The sequence below is a fragment of the Protomyctophum bolini genome (genome assembly GCF_963924005.1).
Source record: "Protomyctophum bolini genome assembly, chromosome: 4".
In the NCBI taxonomy this organism is placed as follows: domain Eukaryota; kingdom Metazoa; phylum Chordata; class Actinopteri; order Myctophiformes; family Myctophidae; genus Protomyctophum; species Protomyctophum bolini.
The window spans coordinates 19,258,579-19,278,448 of record NC_137865.1 but is presented as its reverse complement, the minus strand read 5'-3'; the positions used below and the strand labels follow the sequence as shown (position 1 = coordinate 19,278,448).

Below are 19,870 nucleotides of genomic sequence, written 5' to 3'. Positions count from 1 at the left end.
GTGAAAAATGGGTTACAAAATCGTGGGATAAAAATATATATATAAAAAAAAAAGGATACAGAGCTTAAGAACAGTCAAAAACCAGTTTACCTCTGCCATGCACTGGCAACTCTGCGCCTGATTAGGTGCACGATAAGGATTAAATACCCTCCCTGTAACTATGGCAACCTTGATTGGCAATGCAGTGACATCAAATGAAACATGGCTTAGGGGGCCTTGAGGGAGTTCCAGGGGGTCCCCAGCTAAATGATCATTTGAAACCAAATGGACCCTTATGGGTTTGCACACTCTCAGAGTTAAATTAACATTGATTTCACAACATAAATCGAGGGTCCCAGAGATAGAAATGCCATTAATGGGGGTCCGTAGACTAATGTATGTCAAAAACGGGTTGAGAATCACTGCTAGAGCCATAGAAATATTCTCTTATGGGGGTCCCTGGCATATCTCTTCAAATGGGGGTCCCGGGCTAATTAGTGTCAATTTGGGGGTCCTTGACATGCAGTTTGGGAACCACATGTCTTACACTGTGTATATAGCATTCCAAAGTCAAGGTCAACGTTCAAAAGTCAAATGTATACAACTGATCTTTAAAGGAGTGGTTTTATTTTTATTTCACTGAAATAAGTAAAATAGCAAGAAACAAACAATTAAATAATATATTTAATGGCTTGGTATATTGCATAAGTCACATAGAGCATGCCATCCAATTTGTGCGTTTTCTTTTAATGGGACATGCACCCTGAGTTAATAGCGTTTTGATATTGCATATATTTTTGGGATAGCAAATTGAGTATATTATTATGTAGGTCTATAGTGCAGAATTGTGTAGGTTACGTGTGGCCTTTTAATTATAGGCTATAAGCTATAATAGGTATAGGCTACTGCAGCGCAAATAGATATAGAACATGTTATTAAAACACATTCTCTAATTAAATCAATTTGTTAATTCGAACGTTTCCGAACATTTTTCATTAAAGAAATGTTCACGAACATGGAGCAGATAGATAGCTATACTAGGCTATTATAAAAAGCCTTTGCTCAACTCCTTTATCCAATAGATGCTGATATTAGTGTACTACTGCGCTGCTTCATGGTTTGGCGCCTTCTCATAGCAGGCCGCAGGGTGGCGCCCTCTTGCAGCTTAAACTGAGCAATGCCTCCACCTTCATCGAGCCTCTTGGCGCTACAGTATGGCGTCGGCACTTTCGCCGTGTTGCCGAATTTGGAGTAGTCCACCGCGTACATGCCGTCCTCCTCGTTGACCGTGGGGACAAAGCGCTGTCCCCACAGGATCTCCTCGGAGACATAGGAGGTCCTGGCCTGAGTGGTGATCCCCGTGGTCTCCACCACCCCCTCCAACACCACGATCACCTCCACGTCCTGGTTCAGTAAGTCCGACGCGGACAGGTCGTAAAGGGGACTGTCTTTATTAATCACGTGGCTGATAATGAGGGGGGACACCAGGAAAATGCCACTCGTGTCTATGGGGTTGTCCAGGTGGATGTCTATCTGATCGAGGGGCAACACCTCGCCCTCCTGCGTGGTCGTTCGCCTGACCACCTGCATGCGCACGGCGGCGCTGATGATCATGCTCTTCCGCAGGTCTCCCAGGCGGATCATGAAGCACAGCTTGTCGTTGCGCAGCGAGATGACCGCGTGCTTGCTGAAAATGAGCGTCTCGGCGCGCCGGTGTGCCTGCGCCGTCTTCATGAAGATGCAGCCCAGCATGATGGCGTTGATGAGCAGGCCCGCGATGTTCTGTACGATGAGCATCAGGATGGCAGAGGCGCACTCCTCCGTGACCATGCGAGCCCCGAAGCCGATCGTCACCTGGACCTCTATGGAGAACAGGAAGGCCGAGGAGAACGAGTGGATGTCCGTTACGCACGGGACGAAGTCGTCCCCTTTCTGGTGCAGGTCTCCGTGTCCGAAGGCGATGAGCCACCAGATCATCGCGAACAGGAGCCAGCTGCACAGGAACGACATGGTGAAAACAACGAGCGTGTGGAGCCATTTTAAATCCACGACGGTCGTGAAAACGTCCTGCAGGAACCGTCCTTGCTCGCGGATGTTCGTGTGGGCCACATTGCAGGTCCCATTCTTGTCCACGAACCGAGCCTTCCTCGCCGAGGCCTTGAACTTGGGCTGGTGCTGCTGGACATTCTCGGCCAGGTGCGTTAGCAAGTAATCCTCAGGAAGAAGTTGGTTCCTGGACAACATATCGCTCCCATACTATTCACCCAGGAACTTGTTTTGGCTCTGCCCGCGTGACGCGCACAGTCTGAATGTGATCTAGCCTACTCCCGTGTCTTTTGCAGCGGACGGACACTCGCCCATGCGAGCCGTTTACTTGCTCCGGAGCGACAGCTGGAGGCAGGGGAGTTGAGACAGACCCTTCTCGGGGAGTTTCTGGAGGCATGTGTGCAGCACTGCAGCCCCTCACGTTGCTCCCGCAGGTCAGGTGCGCGTGCTCCACGGGCGCCCCCGAGGTCCTCATTCAGCACCGCAGCTGTCCCCGTCAGTCACCCAAACCCACGCACAGACAGCGGACACCCACTCTGGTCCCTGACCGACCCGGCATGGCCATTAATCATCATCACCACCCCGCCGGCACGCTTGCCGAATGTTCACCGATCAGAGCTGGGTTAAGGTTGTTCACATAATAACGATGCCGGATTATAGGCTTCTTAGTTCTAACCTGTGATTTTATCACCTTGATATGAGAAGACAGGCGTCCAGAGCATAGCGCTGTGCTGTGCTGTATGCTGTGCTCTGTGCTGTGTGCAGCTGACTGGGTAATGTGATACGGTTCTGAGTTCTGACACTGACAGGGTAGTAGGCTACTAGTGTACCGGTAGTCTCTCCCTCGAAATTTCAATGGAAAAGATGGCACTGTTTTTCTTTTGTGTTGCCAATGGATTCCCAGATTGGACAGCGTGTTGTGCGTTGGGTCCTCCTGCTATCTCTATCACTATTAATTTCAGACATTAAAGTAAACCATAAGCCCCATGTGTTAATTTAACAAATATCCTTGGCATAATGGAATATGTACGCACACATAGACGAAGTAACAGTGAGGATTTGAGTGATAATGGGTTGAACATGAACATACATGTTGGCGTAAGGCCTACATCTTAATAACTTGTTCCAAATTCCAATTATCACTTCACAGAGGTCCATTCATAACACCCCAGTCTCTTATCATCATACATCATCACCACATTCCGTGCTCCGCCAAAGAAATCATCACATTCCATGGTACACTACACACAAAGCTGGGCATAGGGGAGGCTAGCGACCCTCAAAAATGTCTTTCCTCTATATTAAACAGACAAAATACCACTGTCCCAAGTCAAGTCCCCCCTCCCTCCCGCACCACCACCAAACAACATGAAGGGAAAACATGTTTTGAATGATAGTTCAAGTTTTTATTAACAAAGAAATAACACTTTGTATGTACAAATATAATACACGATTAAAAAATAATATAATCCATGGTACAATTGCACTTTGAATGTCTTGCCTTTGTCCTTTCCTTTCTGGCCCTCTGTCCTACAAGCCTAATTCTATACTCTGCAATACGACAGTGTACGCCCGCCAAAAAGATCCACCCAGCGGTGATAACTAGAGCCGTCCTTTTTTGGCAAGCGACCCCCTTGTGTGACAGAGTATAAATTAAACCAGTGGTTCTCAACCTTCCAGGCCGTAACCCCCCAAAAGAATCATATTTGATGAAAAGGGGAACCACCCTGACAAGCACTTGGAATGTAGGAGTTGAGGCATTCATTTTAGTTTGACTCCGTTACATGGATGAATATTTGGAAAATAGCAGATCTACAAGCTCACAACACGTTGCTTTGCGAGGCGCTGTGAATTTGTAGGCTTTTTCACAATTATATTATTATCTTATATTATTTGACAATGTGGCCAATGTTTGACCAGTTTTTGTAGTATAGTTTATTACTTTTGATGCAGTAATGGACTTTTTCTTTTCTTTTTTTAGGTATTAAAAAGGTTTTAAAAGTCCTTAAATTGACCCTTCACTGTCATCTGAGACCCCGTTATGGGCAGTCCCCGGGGACCCGTCCCACAGGTTGAGAACCACTGAATGAAGCTACTATTTGTCAGCGCGCACAAAGGAGGCGAACACACTGTCGTCCTTCTGGAGCAGGGCCTGGGGGGTGTCGTACTCCAGGATGATCCCTCGCTTCATCACAATCACTAGGTCAGCATTCAGGATGGTGTGAACACGATGCTGCAACAACACACATGTTGTCACTGTACGTTGAACTGTTATCATGTTAACCCATTTAGACCTGAGGACGATTCTACAAAATGTCTTATGAATCACGAGAGTTTTGTTGTATGTTTCTATATCAGTGGTGCTCAATATTTCATGTCAAGGACCCCAAAAAATGGCCACCGACCCCCATCTGAAAGTATGTTGTTCCAGTGACAAGATAGAAGCAAAGATATATGTTAAAAACGTTCGCTCTGGACGCTGTGGGTGCTGGCGGCGTGTTTCCTCCTCCGCGTCATCAGTGCCCATACCAGAAGGCTGGGTTGGCGGTACCCTCACAAAAAACATGCAGTAATCCTGGTCACTAAACTGCCTCCCCCTGGCCAGCCGGGGCGCCTGATGGAGGGGAAAGGAACTGGTTGGAATAACGTGTTCCTTCCACGCGCTACGTCCAACCAGGGAAACTCCCCCCTGTCAGGTGTAAAGGAGCAACTTGGACACTCAGGCATGAAGGAAGCATGAGTTCAAGTCCGTTGCTCTCCCCGTGTCCCCCATATATGGGGACTAGGTTGGTGGAGGGTGTGTAGAGCCCAGGATCACATTAGATGATTGACACAGGGGTGAAAAATGGGTTACAAAATTTGCTCTGAAAGAATATATATATACACTATCAAGCTCATAGCGCGGCACTCGCCACGCTACCCCACCGCCAATCAGAGAGCCCATGATTTCATAAATATTGAACGATAACTCATCGTTATGCTCATTAGCATAAGCGTAATTCCTACTTCACCATGTGGTGGTTTTTCTTTGGCAAAAATAACAGATTTTTAAGTAAGTAGGTTGTCGGTATCAGCTGAGAACGTAGGAGTCTATCCCCGTTACAATGAGCCAGGCGCCCAGGAGATGGATTGTTGAGGTGTAGGGCCACACCTCTCAATATCAGCTCCCAATACCCAAGCCGTGCTGCTCGGGATCGAACCCATGACCTTGACCTTGTGGTCCAAAGGCAATAGCTCACTTTAATATCAGCTTTTATGTTCAGCTACAGTGACACTATCATACATTATATAGGTATATAGGAAGGGAACTTTATGCGTCGTCACTGTGTTGTTTTTGTATTCCATGACATAAATTATTACTTACTTATGTATACCGGTAAGCAGAAGATGAAATTAAGGTCACTCTCATTTCACTGGACACATCTTACAACCTTGCTTTGCTTTAATGCATGCACACCCTCTAAATATATAACAGGTTATGCAGTGCTAGTGATTCTGGGCCACTTAATGTTGTTTCTCGTCTATAATTATGATGAAAGCGAATCTGAAATGCCCCTGAGACTCTGGTAACACGTGCTTCAATTTACTGCAGAATGAAGTTCAGTGCTCCCCATTTAGGCCTAAGGCAGATTCTAAAAACGCCTCTAAATCCTGACCTACATTTTCTGAAAAACTTCAAATATTTATATAGCAGAATCAAAATTTTAACATTTTTGAATACTGTACATACTGTACAGAACCCCAAAATGGGTTCCCGGCCTGAGGGGTTAAAACACCAAAAGGGGTTCCCGCCCAGAATGGGTTATTAAAGGTAACACGAAGAAATGGCATATAGGAGGTCCGACAGACTGGATAAATATATCCGGAAATGGGGAGGATACATAATGTATATTGCTGTCAGAGATCCCATTGTGGTGTGAGCGCAACATTCCTTTCTCTTTTGTTTTCCTTCAATACAGTGTAAATTAATATTACCCAGGTGCAATGGCATTTATTTTTCCTTTTTTTATTATTATTATTTATTATTATTTTATTGTATGGTATTGTATTGTATTGTATTGTATTATCTTTTCTGTAAAGATTTCGTGGTGTAATGTATTTATTCTTTTCTTGTCTAGTTTTGTTTCATTTGTTGTCTTAATTGTTTGTATGATTATTCTAGGTACATTCTCAATTATTCCCTTGTGACTAAACTGAAAAAGCAATGCAATTTTGAATCATAAAAAATAAAAATAAAAAGGTAACCAGAGAGAGAGAGACTGCAGTAACCACTGTGTGTTAGGGAGATACTCACTGCTATGGTAACCACTGTGCGATCAGCAAAGGCAGTCATCACCACTTTCTGCAGGATACTCTCCTGTAGGGAAGAATGCATAAAAGGGGAAGATTCAATAAAACAAACAGAAACCAATTCTGAAGGGGGAATCCCATGCAAAGCTAGACATTTCAATATAGTATATGACGGACCACCACACCCTCATAATTGTCTTTCACGCACGCACGCACGCAGACAGACAGACAGACAGACAGACAGACAGACAGACAGACAGACAGACAGACAGACAGACAGACAGACAGTATATATACTGTATACACTGTAAAGTGTCATCATTGTGTCACAGGTGCTGAGATAGAAAAGGTGATATTGGGTGGTTGTTGTAGTTCTAAACCCATCCTTCATGCAGAGATAAAGGTCTTACTTGAAGATGACAAGGACCCCTTGACTTCCCAGCCACTCTATAGGACCTCTCTGTCTAGGATGTTACTCTTCAAGCTCTCCTTATCTTGTCAAAACTAACTGCTTCATCTCCTGCATGAAAAGCTCAGCTCTTTATTGCCTGAGGGGCCTATAGTGCCACAGTGCGTCTGTGTGTCTGTGTGTCTGTGTGTCTGTGTGTGTGTGTGTGTGTGTGTGTGTGTGTGTGTGTGTGTGTGTGTGTGTGTGTGTGTGTGTGTGTGTGTGTGTGCGAGTGTGTGCGTCTGTGCGAGCGTGCGTGCGTGTGTCAATGGTTGCATTACGCTGGTAATATAATTCCCCCCAGACATCCTGGTTGCCTGGATGGTTAAAAAAAGAAAGAAAAAACAATAATGATTGCAATCCACAATGCACTGTATACCAATACTTGTAAGCCCGATAGTCAAGCATGTTGGTGCGTTAGCGCATTTGTTAAGCAATGTAACATCAAGCTCTAATTGGTTATTTAGCACCACGACGCAATAGTGTCAGTCATGGCATGCACTGACCTTTGATATGACTGTATAGAGGGTATGCGCATGCTTAAAGTGAATGGCACGTCGAGTGGCAAAGCAACATGCAAAGTGAGTTTAACATTGTTTAACGTTGTTTAATGCAATCAGATAGGACTTTTCTGTTTGGATGTCTGGGCTGTCAAGGCCAGAAAGTAGTCTTTTGCCACTTAGTAGGCATCCTGCATAATGATTGATGATGATGCCACGCGCATACACTCTATTTAATATGAATGTAAACTGTAATCATGCCGGACATTCTGGCTGCCGCCGGCCTTAGCATGACCTCTGTTGTGTGTGTGTGTGTGTGTGTGTGTGTGTGTGTGTGTGTGTGTGTGTGTGTGTGTGTGTGTGTGTGTGTGTCAATGGTTGCATTAGGCCGGTAATATAATTCCCTTCAGACATCCTGGATGGTAAAAAAAAGACACAACGATTGCAATGACTGTGTGTGTGTGTGTGTGTGTGTGTGTGTGTGTGTGTGTGTGTGTGTGTGTGTGTGTGTGTGTGTGTGTGTGTGTGTGTGTGTGCGTGCGTGCGTGCGTGATTAGTCAGTATGCATAAATGAAGTAACTGAAGTGGGAAGCAATCATTTGCTTACACTGTCTGTCTCCCTTCAGGCGTTCTTGAACTGACTGGAGCTGAGAGCTGCAAATACCTGCACTATAAATGTGCATGTATAATGTATAAATGGATTCGTAATTCAAGCCTCTTTTTCTTTCTTCAAGATCTCACCTTTCTTTGCAGCTTCCGATTATCTTTCAAATTATTTTGCAGGTTGCTGTAGTTAAGTGGTGGTCAACGTTGCTACTGTTTGTCATGTCTACAGACAAAACTCCTTGTGACCTTGTTACTCACTCACAGTGCTGGACTGAGACAAAAATTCAGCCCAGACATTCTCACAGAATTTGGCCCAGACTGGCCCACCACAACCAACGCGCAGATACTCTACTGACCTTTCGGGTCGAGGCCCATACAAATACTTGAAATACAAGCCCTTAACACCACCACATTTACAGTACAACATAAAATGATACACAACCAACAGACAACTAATTTAACATTTGGCCCACACCGGCCCACCGGGCATACTGCTCAGTGCTCACTCAGCATTTCTCTCTCCATAACCCTTTGACTCTTTTCGATACATTTACTGTATGTTCGATACATTGATTTTAGGTCTATTTCTTTTGTATGCTGTGTTAGAGAGATTATTAGAGTAAACCTACCCTAATAATAGTTGTATCTAATAGTTTAATCTTTTCTTATTTCTTATTCTTACTAGTCTTATTACTTTTGAAATCTACTAGGTATTTGTGTGCTATGTCCTGTATGTCAGTCCTGTTCGTATTGTTTGATGTTTGATGTCTGGGGACTGCAGATGGAAATGAGCAAAATTTGCTAAATCTGGTATATTTACACTGCATTTTTAATGTAATGTTCATCAATATACACTGTCCCGACCAAATAAACAAATAAAGTAAGTAAATTTACTGACACTACCTGGCTATAATCTACACATTCTGTACTGTACATTAGTTGTTTAATTAGCACTTTTATCGTTTCCCCCGTACCCCTATTGTGGAGTGTGTAGTCAACCATGTGTCTCCTCTTGATATAAACATGAAGTTACCAGATGCTTCTTTTCACCTGACAGTGAGAAGTTGAAATGTGGAGTTACACGCTATTCCTCCCTGTACAGCCCAACATGCAGGAGTCACCAGAGCAGTAGCCTGCCCCAGCCAATGCAATTTCTGGTCTAGAGGAGTGGGTGCCGGCCTAAACAGCCGGTGGATACTATTAGTACACCGATCTGAGAGCCTGCCCCTCCCCCGCTCTTTGTTGCATATTAATCTAAAGTAAAATGTGTTTAAGTTGCTGGTTGTTTAAAGAAAAAAATAACATAATCTTGTGCACAAATGTATTTGTTCACTAACTCTCAGTTAAAGTGTATCAGTTCATTCTCAGTTAAATGAACACAACATGTATTATATATAGACACACACTCACTGTGGCCATATCTATAGATGCAGTGGCTTCATCCATGATGAGGATGCTGCTCTTCCTCACGAAGGCCCTGGCCAGACAGAACAGCTGTCTCTGACCCTGACTGAAGTTCTCTCCTCCCTCGGTCACCATGGCATCTAATGGAACACAAAGAACCAGCACAAATAAAGGATCCAGCTGTGTCCACCACTGAATACAAACACTTTCTTTTTTACCTCTCTCGCAATTGTGAACTTATGCAGTAAACTATATATAATTGTGACCTAATATATCTCAGAATGATGAGACTTATTCTGGCAATTGGGATTTGTATAGCAGAATTTAGAGTTTCCTCACATTTGTGATAGGCATGTGATAGGCATCTGTGAGAAATAAAACTGATACATAAAATCTGAATTGTAATGAGGAAAAATCCCTCACATTTCAGCCATTTTTTGTTTTAGTTCATGGTGAATGGACCTCCATATTTTCCACGGCGCATTGCAGTATGAAGGCAATCAAATCAACTCATTTGTATAACCCAGTCATACGGTGAGTTCACCGGTAAGGAGGGCCACGGTACCGTGCAACAAACAGCCACGGAATTGATACCGTAAGATATCCGGGCCGACTGTATTTTATTTTTGTTTTAATATGTGTATTTAGCCGATGCTTTTTAGTTTTAAGCATATCGGTAAACAAAGTAATGACTTAGTAACTTAACTTGTAATTATACAAGCAAGAGAGATTAATGAGCACTGCAAACAAATGCAACGTTGTTGCAGATTGTTTGAACCACATGAACTCTACTACAGCAGCATCCCCATTCTGGGAAGAACATTTGGCAAAACAGCCTATCTTCTACAAGCTCACAACGCGTTATGTTGCAATGCATTGTGAGCTTACGTTGTAGACAATTTTCAGCAAAGAGATATGTTGTAGACTTTAGAGGGACAAAAACTAAAAGAAAAAGGCAGGGGGAAAAGGAGCGGACAAACTAAGTACCAACCTGTCAGGGACTCCTGTCAACGAAGTATACTGGCTTTAAGTGGTTATCGATTAAATGGGTCAGCGGTCCAGGCACCTTGGCCGGAAGCCCAAGTCTGGCAGTGTGCCGCGGGTTTGACTCCCGATCCCGACAGCCTTGCCCTTTACTGCATGTCACCCCCCCCCCCCCCATCTCTCCCCATTTCCTGTGAGCCTACTGTCTGTCCCTCTATAAAAAATATTAAATAAAGGCAAAAGCCACAAATCATTAAGTGACAACCAGCCTCCTGCCACACATACGCTACAGCACATTAGCTAAATGAGAGGGCAAAGTTAATGATGATGATCAATCATGGCTCTATAGGCTCGTCAGACTCAACCTCACTACTCTCTCCTTCATGTATCCCTCTTGTATCCCTTTGTTTTTCAATAGTTGTTAGTTTCTCGCTTCTTGATACAGTAGATGCCAGTTTCTTCTATGCAGATATACAGTAGGTTGGCTACTTTTCTGTTATTTAGATTTAGATTTTTTTTCTTGACCACAAAAGTTTTTTTTCATTTTTAGAATAGATACTAGGTTCATTGTTCATTCTAGTTTCTCTGAGGCAGTACTTGCGCTCTACTTGTGTGACTATTTACCTTTCTGTTTGCTGACTAGGGTTTATTCTTAGTGTTTACTCTGATCTCACACTGGATAAAAGCATGCGCTAAATGCACACGTTGTAGATTGCATTGTAACACATAACCTCAACACCAGATGGAGCTCCACCAATACACGTTCAACCCAGATTTGGCTCAAAAAAGGGGTTAAATAGATTTCGCTCCCATGTCAATAAAATGATGATGTTTTTGTAATAGCAGAAATAGCACTGTGCTGTATATTTGTATGTCATTAAATATTCAGATGAATTGAATATGAAGGATGGAAACAAACAGCCCTGAACACACCAACACACACACCCACGCGCACACACACACACACACACACACACACACACGCATTTTATACTATTTAAAAGGACGTCTCCAGGAGTCTTGGGCCTCCTATGGGTGTAGTTAAAGACGTGTGGGGACGTCCTGAGCACAATAAGTGTTAACTAGTTACACTTACGACAACAGATAGTTGTCGAAACACTCACCCAGGCCTCCTGGCAAAGATTTGACCACAAGTTTCAGCTGTGCAATCTCCAACGCTTCCCACAGCATCTCATCTGTAGCCTTCATCTCTGGATCCAGGTTGAAGCTGCGCACGCACGCACACGCACGCACGCGCGCACGCACGCACGCACGCACACACACACACACACACACACACACACACACACACACACACACACACACACACACACACACACACACACACACACACACACACACACACATTGACCAAGTTACTGGAAAACTGCAAAACAACAACTTCAAACGAAGTAGGCCTGTCACCAACACCCCACTAGACAACTGCGGAAAACACACAACACACAAAAAACAAAAAAAGTTATACAGATTAAATATTCGGCGGCAGTGTGCAAACATCTCAGAGCCAAAATGTGTACTTTTACTTCACTGCAATTATTTGAAAACTTTAGTTACTATGTACTGGCGATTTACATTTTTATTAGAAAACATACATTAACCACTCAACCTTACACATTTTGGCTATTTTCAATAGATTGTGTACACATTTAGAACTTGACATTCTGCAATATGAGTACTTTTACTTTTAAAACTTTAAGTACATTTTGATGCCGATAATTTTGTCCTTCACTCAAGTACATTTTCAATTCCGTACTTTTACTTGTAACGAAGTACTTCTAAATTGCAGTATTGGTACTTTTACTTAAGTAAAGCAATTGAGTACTTTTTCCACCACTAGAGTACAGTGAGGCCAGCAGCAGTGGCAGGTCACTGGAGTACAGTGAGGCCAGCAGCAGTGGCAGGTCACTAGAGTACAGTGAGGCCAGCAGCAGTGGCAGGTCACTGGAGTACAGTGAGGCCAGCAGCAGTGGCAGGTCACTGGAGTACAGTGAGGCCAGCAGCAGTGGCAGGTCACTGGAGTACAGTGAGGCCAGCAGCAGTGGCAGGTCAGGGTGTTGATCCACTGGAGTACAGTGAGGCCAGCAGCAGTGGCAGGTCAGGGTGTTGATCCACTGGAGTACAGTGAGGCCAGCAGCAGTGGCAGGTCACTGGAGTACAGTGAGGCCAGCAGCAGTGGCAGGTCACTGGAGTACAGTGAGGCCAGCAGCAGTGGCAGGTCAGGGTGTTGATCCACTGGAGTACAGTGAGGCCAGCAGCAGTGGCAGGTCAGGGTGTTGATCCACTGGAGTACAGTGAGGCCAGCAGCAGTGGCAGGTCAGGGTGTTGATCCACTGGAGTACAGTGAGGCCAGCAGCAGTGGCAGGTCAGGGTGTTGATCCACTGGAGTACAGTGAGGCCAGCAGCAGTGGCAGGTCATTACAGTACAACAGTACAGTGAGGCCAGCAGCAGTGGCAGGTCAGGGTGTTGATCTTACCGGATGCTTCCACTGAACAGGATGGGGTCCTGGAGGATGATGGAGAACCGAGAGCGGAGGGTCTGCAGAGGCAGCTTGGCGATGTCTATGTCATCTATAACGATCCTCCCTGCAGGCACAAGAAACGTTACAACAGTTCATCTTATAGAACGGAATAAAATGGCATTTGGGCTATATATAAAATACTATAACCTTTCATCTCCTGTTGTTGAATTCAGGAACTTTAAACTAGCGTTTGTTATTAATTGCAATTCAGAACTTATATGAATGAATACAATTTCAACTCAGTAAGTAAGTAAGTAAGTAAGTCAATCTGTATGATAGAGTTTCCAACGGTTCCCAACTTTGAATCCTGAGTAAGACATAAACGTTATGGACTGCAGCTTTATAAACAGCTTAAAAATAATATGTGTGACTATTTACCTTCAAACATGTCCACCATGCGGAAAAATGCCAGGGAGAAAGATGATTTGCCACTGCCTGTTCTGCCACAGATTCCCACCTGGGTGCAAACACACAGTCTCAGCCAATAATATAGAATAGATAGAGGGTATGCACGTGACTTCATCATCATACCCGGAAGTTATGCGGGAACACCTACCGAGTGGCAAAAACTATTGACACCCCACATCCAAACAGAAAAGTCCTATATGATTGCATTAAACAACGTTAAATGACACTTTGAAACTCACTTTGCCACTCACTATATGCATGTGCATACCCTCTATAGAATAATCAACTTTGTAACTCAACTTTAATTTAGATTTTAATTTGCAATACATACATTTTGGGCGGGAACACCTTTTAGTGTTTCAAACATTATGTTATAATTTAGCTATTGAAAAATAGCAGATCTACAAGCTCATAGCACGCCACCGAGTGGCGCGCTACGAGCTTGCTATTTTTGAAAAATCTTAAAAATGTGGCGCAAATCTTTGAATATTATATATTCTTTCAAAGTGAATGTTTTTAACTCAGGCCTGAATGGGTTAAACATGGAGATTAGTCTACATGAAGAAGGAACAGTTTAAGGCATCATTCAATTGAGTGAGAGAGCATCCTGAGTAGGAACAGATATATCCGGCATTCAAATGTCCTGTAAACTCTTTACAGAAAACATCCATTTTGCATTGATCTAATATAGTCCAATATTTCTGCAGGAAACAACTCGGAGGTCTGGGCTTCACAAGAGACAACCCGAACCCTTTTGTAATGTTAGATCCCTCCACAAAGCACTGACTTTGGGTCAGTTCAAATCAATCAGCGTATGGTGTTTTAGAAAAAAGATGTGACAAGATGTTAATAGAATAATCAAAGTCTAGTACCCCAAATTTACCTCGTTTATCATTAATTGGAATTGAATTAATTAGAAGGATAATTTAATTAAAAACAAACCCTCCTGCAGCTGCACACGTTCCTACAGCACCACTCCATGTCACATGAACATACATTATGTCGGATGGAAACCTCATGTCCAACTGTTACTTTTTTTCAGCATTCAAATTCAAAAATAGCAAAAGTAGCAGATCCATTAGACTGGAACTCACCTATGCTTTCTATGGCATAGGCAGCTCCCGGCAGCATCCGCCGTGAGGAACTGTGCGCAGCTGCTGGACATGAGACTAATTAATTAGAATGACAGAGAGAGAGAGGAGTGTGTGTGTACGGGTGAGAGCAGAGAGTGATCAACGTTTGCACTACTCTATGCCAAATTGAAGTGGACTCGGACCCAGACTTTATTTTTCTCCCTGGAAATAAAAACGTCTGGGTTTCCGAGGCTACAGATCCATAAGCTCAAAACACATCGCTTTGCGCAGCGATTTCGAGCGTGTGGCTCTGCTACTTTTGCTACTTTCGTGTGACGCTGTAGTATGATCAAGCAGGGCATTAATTTACAAAGTAAAAGAAAAGAAGAAAAAAAACACAAATAGGTCAAACACAGAGATGGGAGGTTTCTGACCGACAGGCTAGCAACAATATGCATTGTGTATTGTGTACTGTACCTTCTGGCCCGGGCTGATGTGTGCGTTGACATTCTTGAGGACAGGTTTCAGCGTGGTGTCGTAACGGACACTCAGGTTCTGGATCTGGATCTCTCCCTGCTGGGGCCAGCCATCAGGGACCTGAGACGCAGCTGGGCAGACAGACAGACTTTGTTGTGTGCTATTTATACATTAAGCATAAGGGTTCTTATGAGCTCATACTATGAGCGAGTTGGCGGCAGTCTGTTTATATGGATCATTTCTCATTTCTGAACTGTATTCATGAGCAGCCTAATGAGTATATTGTCTCTGTCGGGCAGAAACGTCCTGAAAAGTTCCACCCGACCCGACAGAGACAATAATATTGTCATATATTATTAATTCATATATTATATGAATTAATATCCAGTATCCAGTCTAATATCATGATATGGATATAATATTGATATCATGATCTGAGAGTTGTATTGTTAAAAAAAGTCCACATGCCCGATCTGGACTTGGTGCAGTGGTTGAGTTTCTCTTTCACCATGTTTTTGCTTTTTCAGAGTATCTTTATAGGGCATGGGATAGGATGCGAAGGGTTATGTTAAATTGAATTATAGATTAATTTATATATGAACTGTTTAACAGATTGGTTATATATTTCATGTACTACCACTGTTTGTAATCTGGTTGAGTTGATGGCTAGCTATACACCTGAATGCTCTTGTTTTGTCTTGTTTTTCTCTTTTGTTTTGTTATTGTTTTAATTGCTGTGTCTGATAATCCCATGTGGGATGGGTCAAGAAATTGTTCCGGTCATGAAAATATTCATTCATTCATTCAATACTAGGGATCACCCGATCACATTTTTTGGCTCCCGATCCAGTTCCGATCATTTGAAAACGACGTGATCGGCCCCGATTTCCGATCACCCGATCCGATCGTGGACAACCCTAACAAAGATATTAATTCCAAAATGTTGTCTCTCAAGGTTTAAAGTTTGGTTAACTGTATCATCCACCGAGACAGGATGCTGTGTCTTCTCTATACGCACGCAGACATTTCTCTGCATGGTGTTGTGGTCTCTCCTCCTCCTCTCTCTTCCAGGTTGGATTGGTCGATAACAGCAGACAAGAGCTTTCGATTAATTCGTGACATGATTAACGGTAACACATTTAGAACGTTTCAACCATTGCAAAGACGGGGACATAAAAATAAATTGCTACAGAAAATCAGCTCACATCAGCTAAATGAACTAAATGGCTCTGCTGCTTCAGCAGAAGACTTCCCAGCAGACTTCCCAGTTCAGCTGTCAAATGATATATTTAGATAAACTCTCACACAGATTGAACTTAACCATTAGAGAGCAGGACATTGCTTGTTGACCTCAGATGGTTGCTCGGGTGGCAATTTAATCATGCAGCTGCCACCTCCGTGAGAGATGGTTTAATATCAGGTGAAACCGTACACGATGGCAGTACTCACTGAGCAACCCTTCATAGTTCTCTGGTTCGGTCTTAAGCAGGCCGTTGATCCTGCTAACGGAGCCCAGCTGCACTTCCATGTCTGCCAGATTCCGCACCATCCAGTTCATGTAGTTGGAGACCTATAATACACGGAGGGCGTGTTAACTTGGTGGGCTTTGAAAGGCAGGCTGGGTATGGATGTCATAATGGGACCCCAGGGCATGCAGGAGAGGGACAACGGCAATGCATTCTCACTTTATAAAATGGAATTAAAAGGTATGATGCCTGAGATATAGCGACAAATCGGTCTCACCATGAGTGCATACGTCAGGCCCAGTCCCACCAGACCAGTGGACAGGTGATTGGTCAGGGCGTTGGTGATGGAGGCGACCGCTGCTACTAAAACCACACACGCTCCTATATACTCCTAGGGAGAGGGAGAGAGAGAGAGTCTTGTCATTATCTATTATTCATATACTGAAACTACAAAAATACAAATACTATATTAATATTACTGTAAACTATTTGATCACAATATAATCAAATCCTGCTCTGGAGATGAATTTAAACATATCTTAAGGACGTCTTCAGACACAGCAACATCCCGGGGCCGGGAGTTAATTTAACTGAAAATGTACCCGCAAGGGTCCAATTTAAATGAACACTCCAGATTTTGCAGTGCAGTGAGCATAATGCGGGAGTGAAATGTATGGTGTGTGTGTGTGTGTGTGGCCTATACATTACAGACTATTGTCCATACATTAACTAGGATGGTATTGGTCAATGGTTACTACCTGAGCACAGTGAGTGTATGTCATGAAAATATGACATGAAAGACATTCTCAGAATGCCCACAGAGGGAGTAGTTGCTGGAAAACGAAAAGCACCGGGAAACTGTGACCACTAGTCCACTACCTCCCAACAGAATACAAGCAGTATGTGTGTAAACAGAGCTCAATAGAGGTTAAAGGTTCTATAATACATACACATTTTAAAAGTTATGGAGTAAAAGTTTGCTTTCCTAGGACCGTAAATTAATGGTTTGCTTGCTTCTTAAATAGCCTATCTTGCATGGGATAGGAGTGTGGAAATGTGACATGAGAGATGGAATCAAGTGGCAGCTGTTGGTGGCTACAGTCAGTACTGCTGTACAGGGCCGAGACATGGACACTGCCAGGCCCCTTTTCCACCAAAAAGAACTTTGGTTCTAGAACTGGTTCCGTATATTTATTTTGTATGATGATTTAAATCACATCTGCATCTTCCAACTTGAATAGTGACACGCTCACTTTGGTTCCCACTCCAGGGCAAGAAGAAAAACATTTTTGGTTCCAGTTCCGAACCAACTTTTAGGGATCTGAACCAATTAATTTGGTTCAAAATTAGGCAGGGAAAAAAGAACACGACTGGTTCAACCCTGGTGGAACCACAGTACAGCAGGGAAAGGCACTTGATGGCTCTACACATAAGAATGCTACGAATGGCACTTGGTGTCGGAGAGAGAAGGATGAGGCTGGCTGGGCAACTGTGTCAGCCACCTGCAACTGGTGCCAAGCAAACTGACACAGTGGGAGCCAATCCAAGGCACAGCTAGGAGGAGGGGAAATAGGTGCACCACCTATACATAGATAGTGGAGTGTATACAGAGCGACTTTAGTCGTTCTGTATACTTAGCAACTAATAAAAGGCTCTAAATGTCCGTGCTGCTCCAGTGTCCTCTCCTCCTTCTGCAACTTATTTGTGAAGCACCGGACCAGCCGTTTCAGGCTTGAGGCGCGTTGGTAGACTCCCTTTGTTCCTAATACTGCAGAGCTTGAGACCCTGATGCTACACAGGAGGGTGTGGAGGGCAGCCATTCAGGAGTCCCGAGTTTGTGTTGGCTAGTATGTACTGTAATTTTTATTTCCATGTGGGGAGTCTGTCAGCTAGGTCGGAAGGTAACAGGGGATGCATGCATGGCCAAAAAGGTTTGGGAACCGCTGCGTTTAACAGAAGCGAAGCCATTACCATGCGGACTTCCAGCCAGCGATTGGCTGCCGTGAGGAACAGTGAGGCGATGTTGTTGGCGTCAGTGTACTCCAGTAACCTCTTCCTGAACCTGGGCTCGTACCTGCAGACAAAGACACAATGACACAAATATTATCAATAAGCTCAGAATCCACATGTGGAAATGCTAGCTCTAATTTAACTTCTAAATGTCTTCAAATCCTGACAGTTTTCTGGAAAAACCCACGTTTCAGTCGTTCACAAACAATTTCATGTCAAGAACCCCCAAAAATATCTATAGTTGGCCGCCGACCCCCTTCTGAAAATATGTAGTTCCCTCTGAAACAATATATATTCAAACTTTCAAAGATTTGTGCCACATTTTCACGATAAAAAAATAGCAGATCTACAAGCTTGTAGATCTGCTTTTTTTAATAGCTAAAGTTTAAAATAATGCCTAAAACACCAAAAGGGGTTCCCGTCATGAATTCCCGTCACTGTCTCAGAGAGGTGTTTATAGGTGCTCACCTGAAGGCTCTGATGGTAGTGAGGCCCTCCATTGTCTCAGAGAGGTGTTTAATAGGTGCTCACCTGAAGGCTCTGATGGTAGTGAGGCCCTCCACTGTCTCAGAGAGGTGTTTAATAGGTGCTCACCTGAAGGCTCTGATGGTAGTGAGGCCCTCCATTGTCTCAGAGAGGTGTTTATAGGTGCTCACCTGAAGGCTCTGATGGTAGTGAGGCCCTCCACTGTCTCAGAGAGGTGTTTAATAGGTGCTCACCTGAAGGCTCTGATGGTAGTGAGGCCCTCCACTGTCTCAAAGAGGTGTTTATAGGTGCTCACCTGAAGGCTCTGATGGTAGTGAGGCCCTCCACTGTCTCAGAGAAGTGGGACAACAGAGGGAGCTGGGTGCTGTCCTCTAGCTGCTGCAGGTCCCTGGCCAAAGGAACGAACGAGCACGCACACACGCACACACACACACACACACACACACACACACACACACACACACACACACACACACACACACACACACTGGATTTATTAAAAAAACTAAACAAAACAGAGGTGGACTTAACCACAACTTTACCATATGACAAATAGCAGAAATACTCAAGCTCACAACATGTCACGACGAGTGTTGTGAGCTCGTAGTTTTCTTTTGTAATCAATAACTTTACTAAAATCAGTTATCTTTACACAAGATGATTAGTTAAATTAACTGTTGCACCCTACATCGATCCATCCATCCTTGGTGTCAGACTGACCTGGAGGCGAGGCGGAAGTACTTCTGAATGAAGTAGCAGGCGACGGCCAGGGGCAGCAGGGCGATGAGGAAGACGGGGGTGACGTAGCAGATGACCCCCAGGGCGGACACGCACAGCAGGGTGGAGCGCATCAGACACTCCAGCGTGGCGGGGATGTGCTGGTCGATGGTGTTGGTGTCCGTGGAGAAGCGGTTGAGGATGCTGCCCAGAGGAGTGGTCTCAAACAGCCTGCAAGGGAACCAGTGTTGATTTTGACGGACAATGTGGATGTTTATAGTTTTAGTCTCATTTTAGACACCTGGAATGTTTTAGTGTTGGTCTGGTTTTAGTCCACTAAATATAAGATTTGAATCGACTGAAATTAAAGTTGATTTAGTCGACTAAAATGTATCTTGGCAGGCCTTGATGTCGTTGTAATGGTTGATTTTACACT

At 43.9% G+C, this 19,870-nt stretch overlaps 2 protein-coding genes across 3 annotated transcripts in view; both read right to left on the bottom strand.

Annotated features, from left to right (window-relative positions):
• Window positions 1-584: 584 nt before the first annotated feature.
• On the bottom strand, window positions 585-2,737 carry kcnj11 (potassium inwardly rectifying channel subfamily J member 11). The gene has a single exon (XM_080761314.1). It carries the CDS (start codon window positions 2,221-2,223, stop codon window positions 1,051-1,053), a length of 1,173 nt encoding a protein of 390 aa, XP_080617440.1. The 5' UTR covers window positions 2,224-2,737; the 3' UTR covers window positions 585-1,050.
• A 679-nt stretch (window positions 2,738-3,416) lies between these two features.
• Window positions 3,417-19,870, bottom strand: part of abcc8 (ATP-binding cassette, sub-family C (CFTR/MRP), member 8) — a 71,666-nt gene continuing 55,212 nt past the window's right edge. For both annotated transcript variants that reach the window (XM_080761364.1, XM_080761365.1), the window contains exons 28-39: window positions 19,438-19,665; window positions 19,013-19,105; window positions 18,193-18,295; window positions 16,499-16,612; window positions 16,205-16,325; window positions 14,756-14,886; window positions 13,176-13,254; window positions 12,753-12,861; window positions 11,382-11,485; window positions 9,280-9,413; window positions 6,320-6,382; window positions 3,417-4,258 (exon numbers count right to left, since the gene is read on the bottom strand). In XM_080761364.1, coding sequence (XP_080617490.1) covers window positions 4,121-4,258; window positions 6,320-6,382; window positions 9,280-9,413; window positions 11,382-11,485; window positions 12,753-12,861; window positions 13,176-13,254; window positions 14,756-14,886; window positions 16,205-16,325; window positions 16,499-16,612; window positions 18,193-18,295; window positions 19,013-19,105; window positions 19,438-19,665 — 1,417 coding nt within the window. In that variant the 3' untranslated portion in view covers window positions 3,417-4,120. The remainder of the gene's footprint in view (window positions 4,259-6,319; window positions 6,383-9,279; window positions 9,414-11,381; window positions 11,486-12,752; window positions 12,862-13,175; window positions 13,255-14,755; window positions 14,887-16,204; window positions 16,326-16,498; window positions 16,613-18,192; window positions 18,296-19,012; window positions 19,106-19,437; window positions 19,666-19,870) is intronic.

What these genes read in the sequence shown, in the direction of transcription:
- kcnj11 (XM_080761314.1), bottom strand. Translation starts at nt 2,223, where the DNA reads ATGTTGTCCAGGAACCAACTTCTTCCTGAGGATTACTTGCTAACGCAC.